The sequence below is a fragment of the Asterias rubens genome, chromosome 1 (genome assembly GCF_902459465.1).
Source record: "Asterias rubens chromosome 1, eAstRub1.3, whole genome shotgun sequence".
NCBI classification, from domain to species: domain Eukaryota; kingdom Metazoa; phylum Echinodermata; class Asteroidea; order Forcipulatida; family Asteriidae; genus Asterias; species Asterias rubens.
Genome location: NC_047062.1, coordinates 15792606 through 15806144, shown reverse-complemented (window position 1 = coordinate 15806144; position 13539 = coordinate 15792606). Strand labels below are relative to the sequence as shown.

Sequence of the window (13539 nt, the reverse complement as noted above, 5' to 3'; positions counted from 1 at the left end):
TTTAACATTGAGTCTGCTCAAACAATAACGCCCTTAACCTCAATGGGTGTGGCTCACCTCGGAGTTATCCAGGGTCAGCCTGATCTGGTCAATAACAGTTAGTTGTAGAGTAAGTCAGAGAGATAGGAACATTGATGTGCTGAGGTCAAATTACTCGGGGAAAAGCTAACAAATGGAAACCTACATACTTACTTAGAGTGGGCCCCCAAAACGCATTTTATTTTTACCGAAACCATCACCTTCTCTAACTGCGGCCTGTTATCGTGCAATGAAAATAACATTTCGTATTTTCTCACTGCCTTCACTTCTTTGTTCACGATTACCAAACAATTGTGTATTTGTGTCCGTTTGCTTAATGCTTATAATTTCAAAAAAGTTCACACAGTCGGGGCTTGAACCCCTTCACCTGTTGGTTATTGATGCTTGTGTTTTTTTTAGCAAGACTTTGCCATTGCCTTCGGATGGGAGATGACTGAGTTGTAAGGTCCCTTGCACTATATGACACTGTAGGGCATGTGTAAGAAGAAAGAACACTTGGGTTAAGATTTACCTCCATGTTTCTGGTTCCTAGTGCATGGATCACCTTTGTCTCGTTTGTGTACTATTTTGTATAGATATACTGTTGTTTACCAATGTATTAAGAGCTATGGAAACACATTATCACAAACGATGCGTCATTATCAATGTCGTTTATTCGTTTATAATTATCTCTTGTTCTCTCTCTTCTTTTCATAACTGGAAACACCATTAATCAGTAAAGACATTCAATCTGCTTAGTATGCAGCTAATGATGTCATCAATCATAACCTAGACCGTACAACAATGGTAGCGGTTGTGGCGGGGAAACAAGCAATTACACGATTTTGTATCATTTTTAAAAGGTCACATGGTATCAATGGTAAATGTGAAGAGTACAGTGGCTGATTGTGTATAAAAGTACAAAAAACAGCTCGTTGACAGATGACGGGGAAAAACCCAGACAAAACAACAACGCTCGTGACAAGTCGGACAAAAATCAAACGACAAAGCAATTGTCTGGGCAGAAAGATGTGAACAATTTTAATGAAGCATTATGAAAACAACATTAGCCTACATGTCACGAGGAGAGTTTTAAATTATGGACAGAAACATAATTATGATATTGAGAAAAAGGGACCCTTTGAAGGAGAATTTGAAACGGTCAGATCACTGAGTTGTTCATCTATTTTTCAAAAGTCCCAAATCATTTAAAAAGTTCGAACAGCATCAGGATTTCGTGAATACATCTTTATCATAACAGTTATCGTTTTCTCTCTTTCTTTTTAGTCTTCACTTTGACTATAAACCTATATTTGTTTGCAACAACAACTCTCTGAAATTGTACCGTTCCTTATAACCGCGATTGTAAATTATAATCGTTGCACATTCTTTAGTTTTTTCTCTTGTAATCTAGAACACAAATTACCCGCGGCACTGTGGGTTCTATCTATTTTTTATATACCCATCTTGATACGTTTATACAACAGGATGTACGTTGGGCACTGATAATGAATTTCACGCCTCTAAGATCGATTTCCCAGCATATTATTGATATTGTTGACGGCCGCACTTGGGTGTGATTTTCCCCGCCCAAACCTGGAGCGAAGACGGCGACTTGTTGCTCTAAGGCGGGCGGTACACGAAGTCAGTTTCAGCTACGATCTTGCAAGGCAAACATGGGTTCCTTGATACTCAGTGGAAAACGAGATTGGATTTAGCAGAGGTAATCTTCATTTCAAATCGTTTGCAGGTGAGTTAAAGGCTGTTTTTGTCCCAATAATTAATGTGTGTAAATAACTCAGAAGATGTGATCTTTATTTGGCACACAACGATCTTTTGGGTGATCTTTGAAACAATTCATTCGGTGGGACTTCACAACAGCAAATGTTGAACAATATCAAATTCCTTCGAGCAGTTAATTCATAAACCATCCTATATAGTGAAGGGAGTTCTCAAGGTTTGAAATAAAGTTATAACATCATTATTGAAAATAAAACTTTATGTCTTCAAATGAACCTATTTTTCAACCGTATTATAATTGTATTCAGCACACAATAATACAAATTGTGAGTTCACGTAAAGTTTGCACATGGAATGTTTTGCCGTTGTGTTTTGTTTGTTAATTGATAAAAAAAAAAAAAAAAAAACGGTTATGGATTTTTGTTTTTGCTGGTCACGTACACCGTTACTTTGAAGCAAAAACCTGTCATAAAAACAGGATTAACACATTGATTTATAAAGCCTCGTGAATAAGCGCATTGACTACGGACTCATTTGCATAGGTATGTTTGTATAATTACCAGCAAGCCGCTCATTCCCTGCAATCCATAGTAACAGAATGCATCGGACCTCATTGTTCAATCCTTTGTTATATGGTGGGGGAAGGGGGGGGGCTCGGAAAGAGGTTGCCGCGTTACCACTAAATACACAATGATTTAGAGAGTGATGGGTGAAAATAAATTTTACACCAAGCTGAAAACGGTGACACAAGCACTTTTACGGTGTCGCACTGAGTCAACAACCCGTCCATGAGTTTGATGACGTTCCTATATACACACATTTAAAAAAATATAATTCGACAATTTTAAGGGGATAATGTTTGATAAATCCCAACCTTTAATAAATCAATTTGTATTATGTTAATGATTTTGAAAATGGGTCAGCCTTTTATAGTCGATGTTGTTAGAATACTATTTGATTTAAAATGATGAAAGTATGAACAGCCATAGAGTGGTTCATATTACCTTGACCATGGGCTCAATTTTATAAAGCCTGTTACAAGCAGAAAAAAGTAATGCTTAGAAATTGGTTATACCATTGTTCTGACTGTTGCCCTACTCAATTTTTACTTAGCAGTATTTTCTGCTTTATGGAATTGGGACCTGCAGCGGCCCTCTACGATTGCGTGTTTGTAAAACTCTAATCCAGTTATGTTTGCTCTTTCAATTAATTTGAAGATGATTTACAGAATGTCTCACGATTCAGTCCGGCACCATACAGATAATTTGTTTTCTTCATTTTATTACATCATCATTTTTCTTTGTTCACAGAAATCATGAAACCAGCCTGCCAACCGGGAACCATCACCCGAAATTTCCAATCCCTGGGAAAATAAGAATTTGACCCGACGATAATATAAGAACTAAGCAACATTCAGACACTCCTCAGCAGCCACCATGATGAACCGACGCAAAGCCTTCAAGGCGTCCATGGTACGCCTTGTCTTTCTCTGTCACGGGATGATCGCTGTTTTCTCTGCCGTGTATACGACCCAGTTGTCGGAGTACTGGTTCATTGGAGTCACGTCCGTCCTCTCCATGTTCGAGATGATTCTTACGTACAGACTCAATGAGAACGGAGAATGGAAATGGTAAGAAAAAAGTCATACAATTCTAAACTTTCTATATTTTTGTCGCCCAATCTCCCTCCATGTTTGAGATGATTCTTATGTACAGACTCAATGAGAACGGTGAATGGAAATGGTAGGAAAAGGTCTTACAATTCTTTATCCTATAATTTACTTTTTGGCGCCCAATCTATCCATGTTCGAGATGAGTCTTATGTACAGACTCGATGCGAACGGAGAATGGAAAAGGTGAGAAAAAGTCCTACAGTTCTAAACTCTCTATACTTTTTGGCGCCCAATCTATCCATGTTCGAGATGATTCTTACGTACAGACTCAATGCGAACGGAGAATGGAAATGGTAAGGAAAAGTCATACAATATTTTACCCTCGACAATTTACCACAATGTGTGCCGTACCCGATCCCTTAAGATGTAGACAAAGAATCTTTTCTCACTCCCGTTCTGGGTCCTAGATGTTAAAACTATACGTCATAGACACGCACACTTATTGAATCCTTGACGTAAAATGTTGGAAATAGTTGCTGATTATTTGATCTTTTTAAATTTGTGTTTCGACAAATACCTTCCTGGTGCAATTGGGCAGTCACCGGGCAGGACCCTAAATCATATAATAGTACGAAGACCGAATCCCAAGAGAGTGCCCAGACTCCGGGACTAAAACTGTAAACCACCTTTTGACAACAGATTGGCTTTTGCTTTTACCAATGCATGCGCTTATTCTTTTGCCATTTAGCAATATCCACATATTGTAGATTTAAGGTACAATAAACAAGGTAACAAAACACTGTGGCCACAGTGACGAGGCCTTCATAGCTGACATTACCGACACCGCTCAACAAATCCTATTATCTTTTCGGACGACAAGCAATAATGGCAGTATTGCCAATGGAGTCCAAAACAACGCCCCCAACGACGGTCTTACTCGAACACTTCTCAATATTATGGTATCGAAATACTGATGTTGACGGAACATTGACTTAATGGGTCTGGGGGTGGCTGGGGTCAGTTCCTATGTGACAAACGGAACCCCAGGCCAGCGCCTTTGGGGCCAAGGCAGATTATGAGAGCAATAACTGTTTTGTAAAAGGGTTTCGAAGATTGGGCAAACCTAGCCTGTTCATCTGACGTCACCGAGGTTCGTGAATTACGCGAGAGTGGCCTCAAGCCTAGGTCAATCCCCGTCCATTATAGCACCTTTCACCTACTTTCAGACGACCGAAAGTACAGCGTAAGAATGAAAGCTGACGTCACTGCACGTTTATCCAATGAAATCACTGTGTCTAATACAATCACTGGTTCTGAAAGGCAAGACCTGTCTGTAATCCTTGCGGATAAAGAGGGGGTACAAGTCTAGGCAAAACCTGTCTTCCAATACAGGGCATACTCATTATTACACTTCTTAATATAACAATATTTAATTGTCTGCTTCAGGTTTGTTCCATCAGCCTTCATCTATCTGATGGCAGTCACGCCAGTAGTGTGGATACTGGAACTATCAATGTTGGACTTCAGGCTTACACTTCAAGCGGAAATCGGTGACAAGTCAAATTGCTTCTACAAACCACAAGACTTCTGCGTTGCTGGTGGCAACCTCACAACTGTAACGCGGTCTAAGAAAGCAGAGGTAACTCCTTATACAAATTCTTGTCTTTCTTAATTTGAAAGGGGTCGAGCTCTAGACAGAAAGAAAGTTGTCGTTTGAAGGAAGGTCAAAGGGTAAACACAACGTTCAAAAGTAGGAGAGGGGAATTTTAAAACTTTGATGTACTTTGACTTTGACTTTGAATGAAAGAAGGGTGCTACGATCCATTAAACAAAAATGAAGGTGTTGGGTCCAAACAAAGTTTGTCCATGAACTTTTCAGGCGTTTATGACTCCCCTCCCCCTCGGAGTCATACGTAAAAGCATTAATGTATCCACCCCCTCTCTATGTTTCCAAGACCCGTCTCTACCCTCTCGCGGCCCCGTTGCTTTTGAATGACACTAATAATCTTCTCCAACCTACAGGAAACTTACGAACTCCAATCATCCTTCTCAACAACTCTTCAGCAAACCTTGATGCTCGTCTTGATCTTAGGCCGTTGGCTTCTACCAAAGGGACAGCTGACCCGTGACCAGTTGTCCCAACTCCTGCTCGTCTACATCGGCATGGCGGCAGACATGTTGGAGTTCTCATCCGAGACGCTGAGACTGGAAAAGATCGCCTGCAACCTGGACATCTTCTACCTTATCCTGGCAGTGTGGACTTGGAGCTTGATGCAGTTTACCCTCGGCTTGACTGCCACCAAGGCCAGGAAGCGCCGTGTGGCCGCTAAGGTGTACCGGTCTGAGCTGGAAGAATTGAACAAACGTCGGTACAGGTACTCCAAGAAAGTCTCTGTGTTCTGCTGCGGCACTGAGCTGTGGGCCTTACTGACCTCAGTAGTCATACAGGACGGACCGTACCTTTGCGTTCGCCTTTATCTCATCTTCGCCTTGGGCATTTATGATCAGTCAACTATTTTCTTTACCTGTAAGAATGCCCTACTGCTAATTCTTCAGTTTTACCGCCTTTCGGTAGTCCTAACGGAAACCTACAAACAGCACGAGAAGAGTCTACGCATCCGACGTCACGCACAACTTACAACGGATGAGCCAATCAAACCAGAGGACCCAACCAACGAAGATTTGACGGCGGTCAACGAAGTTGCACTGGCGGTCATATCCGGTCACATGGTCCCCAATGGTGGATCGGCAACCAATCACACCGACGGTGGTAATCAGGTAGCCAATCACACCACACATGTTGATGACGTAGGACAGCACCGACCCAATGGGGATGCAGTGGTGATCGACATGGGCAATGGACATGTAGAGACAGAATCTCCTAAGAATGGATCCAGCAATCGAAGGATGAACGGTGGTCTGAAGGTCGACGATGCGGAAATATATTCACATCATAGTGTGACTTTTAACTTAGATGATGACCGATAACATTAACATGAACGTCAATTTATTTATCTTGCGTTTTAAGTCAGAGACCAGATGTGATACTTTTTTAAAGAAAATAAATTTTGGTAGCTACAGCTAAGTTCATTTCACGGATCTTAATGCATTGAATTACTTAAAGTAATAATTATTTATATGGATTCCACTTTGATGGATAAATCCTACATGACGTCATACAGTTTATGATTTCTCTTATGTTGACGACCGAAAGTAAGCTCTCCGTGTGTTTGGCAGCCAAACATCACTTTGGACCAATCAAAACGCAGATATCTAAAGCTTACGTCACTGCACGTTTTTCAAATAAAATCATTGTATGCAATAACATCACTGGTTCCGTAAAACCAACCCATCGTTGCGGATAAAGCCAAGACAAGTCTAAGCTTGACGCAGCTCAAAGCCAAAACCCAAAAGCCAAGTTGTCTATTGAGAGTAATCTGGTAAACTATAATTGCAATCGTACAGAATACTTTGTCTAAAGTTGAAGGGAAGAAAATAACATTTATCTTTAAGTACTTTGCCTTTAATGCCATACAAGAAAACTAATTCATTCATTTTAACTTTTCTTTTAGTATAGATAGCCGGCCTTCAGGACTTTGTTTTTATATTTTTTGTATGACTATAAAGTAATTTTAAATGAACTTACGCACGAAAAAATTGAAGGGATAAGCGAAACGCGTCAGGTCGGGATGCACTGGTAGCCTTTATAGTGTGTTTGAATGAAACGATGTCGAACAGGAGGTATACATTACTCTTGTTCCTCTTGAACGTGTAGGCGCCTTAAAGCCCTTGGACCCTTTTGGTACAGGAAAAAAAATCACAAATTTACAAATTACTTACAGCGTTTACAGAAGGTAATGGTGAGAGACTTCTCTTGAAATATTATTCCATGAAATGCTTTACCTTTTGAGAAAACAGTGAAACAATATCAATTCTCGATAACGAGAATTACGGATTTATTTTAAACACATGTCATGACACGGCGAATTGTGCGGAAACAAGGGTGGGATTTCCCGTTATTTTCTCCCGACTCCGATGACCGATTGAGCCTAAAATTTCACAGGTTTGTTATTTTATATATAAGTTGTGATACACGAAGTGTGGGCCTTGGACAATACTGTTTACCGAAAGTGTCCAATGGCTTTAAGATCTTTAGAAGACACATGATTATACTCTGGCTAGATTTTATGGAAGATAAAGACCTTTTTGGTTATTTTGTGACGTCACATTTTTCTATGCTCTTTAGATTTATTTGATAATTTACCGTTGAGATTTCAAATTATCGCGCTTTGTGAATGCATGCAGGCTTAAACAGTCATTTTCTGTCATTGTTTAAACAAAAATTAGCAGCTTGCACGAAAGTGAAATGATGAACCATTTCTTTTGCGAATCAAGTTTAAAAAAAAACACAGTAACGATGCACTTTTATTCCTTTATAATGGTATTTCTTAACAACAAGTGAAGGGATTTAACATAACAACTTGTCTGCAGGTATGCCCGTTTAAAATTTCGAGCAGGGGTTAAAATAATGTTTTCTCAAGCATTCTAAGCGAAGGTTTACTGTCTAAATGTATAGTGCAAAACCGATATACAGCAATATAAAATGAACTTCCGCTGGATTAATTTATATGAAAAATATATTTCAAATATTGGTGAAAATACTATATTATATATATAAAAAAACATGTATGTTACGATAAAATATGTAGATATTATTATTAAAGAGTTTTACTCAGATACGATTGTATATTATTATTATTTGTTACAAAGCGAAATGACATGTGTTATAGTACACGGTTCTGACCAATCATGGTTGAAACTGAGAACGCGACATTAATTCCTAAAGGATCCAAAAGGAAATTGAGCTCAGTTTGGAGTATTGTTGGTCTGGAAAAAAAAAACAAGTTTTGTATTAAAATAGTTCTCTGACTATTGATTTACGGTTAACTGCGAAATATTGCTATTCCTTTTAAGTTATTACTGACTGGAACTGATTTTAAACTGGTAATGGTATAGGCCATTGCTTCAGTGGAATTGGTTGCAAGTTAATATTGTGGTGACGAATCCGAGACAGAATTTGTAACACATAAAACTTACACGGTCTGATAATGATGATAGTAGAAAACATCCCGTAAAATATCAGAAATGTCATAATTGATGAGAAATAAAATATAAAAATCCGTCGCGAGTTTGGCGCTCAGTGCAGTGAGCATTTTTATTCATTCTTTGTTTAAATCGATCTTATGCAAAATGTGTAATCAGTTCTTCACTATTTTCTCGTGACCCAGATGGCCGATTGATCTCAAACTTCTACAAGTTTCTCGAGTTATGTTTAATGATGGTGGATTACAAAACCAGTTGCCAGAAACTTATTTTCTTTTTGCAAAAAAACAGTTCTGCAATGTTCCTTTAAACTAGTGTTGGACACTCTTTCATCACTCAAGAATAAAACCATCATCAACAAAAAATTGTACAAACTTTTAGGCAGATTTTGGACTAAAATTTGTCACAAATCGCCATCTTTCGCATTTGACCTTTTACCCCCACTATTTTTGTGATTCTTATTTGTGTAACGCATGACTTTTTGTGCCTTTGTTTCCACGATAGATTGCGTTAAAACTCAACTTTTGACAATGATTCCCTCTTTAAAGGCACTGGACACTATTGGTAATTGATAAAAATAATAGTTAGCATACAAACTCACTTGAAGCCTTTTATTAGGCATCTGAAACTTTCAGATGCCTAGACTGAAAGGACACACATTTTTGCAATAAGGGTGTTTGTTCTGTCACAATATTCTCTCGCAACTTCGATGACCAACTTGACTTCAAATTTTCACAGATTTGCTATTGTAAACATGTTGGGATACACCAAGTGACAGCACTGGTCTTTGACACTAATATTACCAAAGGTTTCCAGTGCCTTTAAAATAGTTTTAGTATATATTTTCCCGAAGAGATAGATCAAGTCCCTTCATGTATTTTCGTTTGATTATCAGTCATTAGAAATTGACTCTGCATTGCGATGATGGTGAATGACTGCTAAATTTAATGAAGCAGTCCAATGATGATAAGGCTGAATGATGTGATAAGCAGAGTAAGCGGATTAAACTTTGAAACCATGTCTGGTGCGCTTGAGGGCACTGTAGGTGTGGCCGCCACTTCGGGTGTGGTTACTGGTATCGTGTTGGGTGTGGTTACTGGTAACGCGTTGGGTGTGGTGTCTGGTGAAGTGTTGGGCGTGGTGCCAGGCATTGCAGCAAGCCTAGTTGTCATATCACCGCCAACAGTGTTACCCCCAGTCACAGTGACCGGGCCAATAACACAACTACTCTCCCTATTCGGAAAGGCAGTGGAGGAAATAATACATTTGAAACGAACATTTTCCGTCCAGGTTTGTTCTTTGGAATACTTCCCTTCGTAGGTGACAGCGTCCTCCGTGAAGGTCCAATCGGAGACGACATCGTCATCTCCAGTGGTCGTGATAGCCATTTGCGAAGCCGGATTACTTCTCTCCGTTGTGCAGCTTATCGTTTGCGTAGTTCCTGTCTCTGCAGTAAATTCACCAGCAGGGGTACAAACTGGGTACATGTCGTCAGGAAAGAACATCACTTGGAAAGCTACAATACTGTTTACTAACTGGTTGCCACCCGGGTCTTCCACTCGACACTCGTAACTGTTTTCCATTTTGTCAATGTTGCTGATTGTGATACGTTCGCTCCTAGATTGAGCCGCTGACGGCAAAACTTCCATTGAAATTCTGGATTCAAGACTAACCCCGTTGCTTGCAATGATGGCATCTTCAGCTTCTGATGGACCCCTTCTAACCCATTCGATGTAATATCCTACCTGTAGGTTGGTAGCATCACACTGTAGTCGTACATCATCGCCCTCGTTGATTAGGGTCGCTGGTAGAGTAAGCACTACCATCGGCTGTGCGTCGACGCCAATATGGTGGCGCAATAGAGAACACAGCACCCACATCAGGAAAAAATGCAGACTGGACCCGAAAACCATTTTGAATTTGTACCGTCACCGTAATGGTGTAAAATTGTCAGACTTCTCAAGTTAGATTTTTAGTGAAAATGTGCGCAATATTGGGGAATGTCAATTGTCAGTGTTAATGCACAAGAGATACTGGATGGCCCAGGAAGCAGCGATGTTATTGCATACCTTTGCTAGATTGTTCTGCACGAACGAGCATTCGCATTATTATACCCACGCAAGGTCAAAATCAGTCGATTGTTATGTTCGGTACAAATAACTGCCTCTTCCATAAAAATGAAAGTGTAAGAGAGAGTCATCATGGAGTAATGCCATGAATTCGTCGTAATAAACATGAGTTCGTCGTTATAAACATGAATTCGTCGTTATAAACATGATTTCGTCGTTATGAAGTACAAAAATACTGAATCTTACAGGTGCTTTACAGGATTGGTAGAGCTGACAAAGTCACAGAGAGAGAGTTCATGCTTTGTGTGATCAACCATGGCCTATAGAAATAACAAACATGTGAATAATGGGCTTGATCCATTGTGTGAGTAAGGAGGAAAAAAGTGGACTATAACCATACACAACTATTAGCATGCAAACAGAATATTTTGTTTCTCTTAAATTTTTCTAACCATACATTCATTGAGTTTCAAATGGCAAACTATATAATATTAATTTCCTGTGTGAACTAATAGAAAACACACGGGCATTTTGTTTTTAAAAAAGGGGTCAATAAATGGGTTAAGGGGTGGTGGGCGGGGCGTGTTGTAAAATGCCATTAGACACTTTACAGTTAGTTGTTGTTTATGGGAACGGTTGTTCTATTAATACTGTAAGCTAGGGTTTTGGCTAAGAGCTGGAGTTTAGAGCGGCTATGATTTGGGCTGAGAGCACGGGTGGGTTGGGGCTTGTACGTATAGGCTGAGGGCTAAGGTTTGGGGTGGGGCTAGTAGGCTGAGGGTTCAAGGTTTTGGCGGATTTTATAGGACGAAAGCTGGGGGTTTCAATGGCATATTAAACTGACACTTTCCGGGAACTTGACATTCATGATACCATATCCACGACCCCCTACTCATCTTCTCTATAATATTCTGTTAAATCATGGTGTTTCTCTACTTGTTTTCGTATAACCAACCACTGATGACTCTCTATTTCTTTGATTTCGTAGTCTTTAATAAAAGCAAACCCATGAAACCACTCTTTGAAACGCTGAATTATTCTACGGTTAGTAAATGACATTGGGCCTATATTTGTAACTTGAGGAATTAACAACTTGCTTACTATACTAATTGTTTACAGCCAAAGGAATTATGTTTTCAATGTAAACACAGCAGCAAATGACGAAAAAGCCCCTTGAACACAATAATAATACTATAATCGTCGTTTCAAGCCATAACGACAAACATAATTATGTGTGTAAGCACGATGGATGCATGGGCGCCACCAAAGGTTGCACCACACAAAGTAGTAACTAATGATAAACATTGTTCAACAATACTCAACTAATTAATCATTAAAGTCTCTCAGCCTCTTGAAAGCCATAATAGCATATATCCAGAAAACTAAAATTCAGATTATTTTCCCGAAATAAAGCGCTTTCTCCCAAACTGACTTGATGACAGTTTTCACGAGGCCTTCAAATTCACAAACCAAAACAGCTTCGAACGCCTAAATTTATAAATTAATTTCCACACAAGTTGAAGCACAGAGCCACACAGGTTCGGATGATAAATATTTACACATTGTATATTTAACTATGGGTGAATCTTGCGAGACAAAAATTCCCCATATTGGCCCAATTCACAATCATGACGTCACCACATCTGTGACTCTCTGCTGTCCAATTTTAGGAGTCGCCCCACATCTCAATTTTACTTTTTTTTCTTCTTTTTTTTCTTTATGTTTTTCAAAAGAGATGATACCAAGTCAATTGTATTCGTTTGATTATAATAATTAGAATTCGAATCTGCATTTTGATGATGGTGAATGACTGCTAAATTCAACGAAACAGTACAATGATAAAAAGGCTGAATGATATGACCAGCAGAGCAAGTGAACGAAACTTTGAAATCATGTCTGGTGCGCTTGAGGTTGAGGGCGTGGTTTCTGGTAACGTTTTGGGTGGGGTTGTCATCGTATCACGGTTGTAAGTCACATCATGGAGGTTGACCGGGCCAATATAACAACTGCTGTTCTTGTTCGGAAAGGATGAGGAGGTAAGTGTACATGTGAAACGAACATTTTCAGTCCAGGTTTGTTCTTTGGAATATTTTCCTTCGTAGGTGACAGCGTCCTCCGTGAAGGTCCAATCGGAGACGACATCGTCACCTCCAGTGGTCGTGATAGCCATTTGCGCCAGTGGTCTACTTTTCTCCGTTGTGCAGCTTAGCATTTGCGTAGTTCCTGGCTGTACAGTGAACTCGCCAGCTGGGGTACAAACAGGGTACATATCGTCAGGAAAGAATCTCACATAAAAACTCCCAGAACTGTTTGACAGGTAGTTGTCGTCCTTGTCCTTCAATCGGCATCTGCACTTGAAGTTGTTTTCCTCTTTGGTAATGTTGCTGATTGTGATTCGTTCATTCCTAGATTGAGACGTTGACCATATTGCGAGTGAGATTCTAGGATCATGACTGGTGCCGTTGCTTGCGAGGATAACATCCCGGCCTGATGGATATATTCTAGCCCACTCGATGTAATAGCCTGCCTGCAGTGACTGTAGGTTGGTTGCGGTACAGGCCAGAGTTACATCTTCACCCTCGTGGATGATGATCGGTGGTGGAAAAAACAATGTATACGGCTCCTGTGCGTTGACGCCATTATGGCAACTCAATAGAGAACACAACACACCTATCAGCAATAATTGCAGACTGAACCCCAAAATCATTTTGAATAGGTATCTCAAGCTTTGCACTTTGTACAAATGATAAGACTTCCTTTCAAGCAGGCTTTGCACGCATTTATATACGGGTTAGTAAATGCATAAGAGCTACAATATGGCTCAGCTCAAACAAGCAAAATACGATGTTGCCAGAACATTAATCCGCGTGAACGATTATCGACAATATACATTGCAAGGTCAAGGTTAGACATTTATTATGTTAATTTGGCACCAAAAATGACTCCTTTCATAAAATACTTTCCGTTATCATACGTTATCGACTTCACGCAGGGTTC

At 39.8% G+C, this 13539-nt stretch overlaps 1 protein-coding gene across 1 annotated transcript; it reads left to right on the top strand.

Annotated features, from left to right (window-relative positions):
* Positions 1-3197: 3197 nt before the first annotated feature.
* LOC117298458 (transmembrane protein 26-like) lies at positions 3198-6457 on the top strand. Its single transcript, XM_033781732.1, has 3 exons — positions 3198-3388; positions 4817-5009; positions 5393-6457. Exons 1-3 carry the CDS (start codon positions 3198-3200, stop codon positions 6356-6358), a joined length of 1350 nt encoding a protein of 449 aa, XP_033637623.1. The 3' UTR covers positions 6359-6457.
* Positions 6458-13539: the final 7082 nt, after the last annotated feature.

Coding starts and splice junctions, on each gene's coding strand:
- LOC117298458 (XM_033781732.1), top strand. CDS start 3,198: ATGAACCGACGCAAAGCCTTCAAGGCGTCCATGGTACGCCTTGTCTTT. Junction 3,389..4,816: donor GAGAACGGAGAATGGAAATG/GTAAGAAAAAAG, acceptor TGTCTGCTTCAG/GTTTGTTCCATCAGCCTTCA. Junction 5,010..5,392: donor CGCGGTCTAAGAAAGCAGAG/GTAACTCCTTAT, acceptor TCCAACCTACAG/GAAACTTACGAACTCCAATC.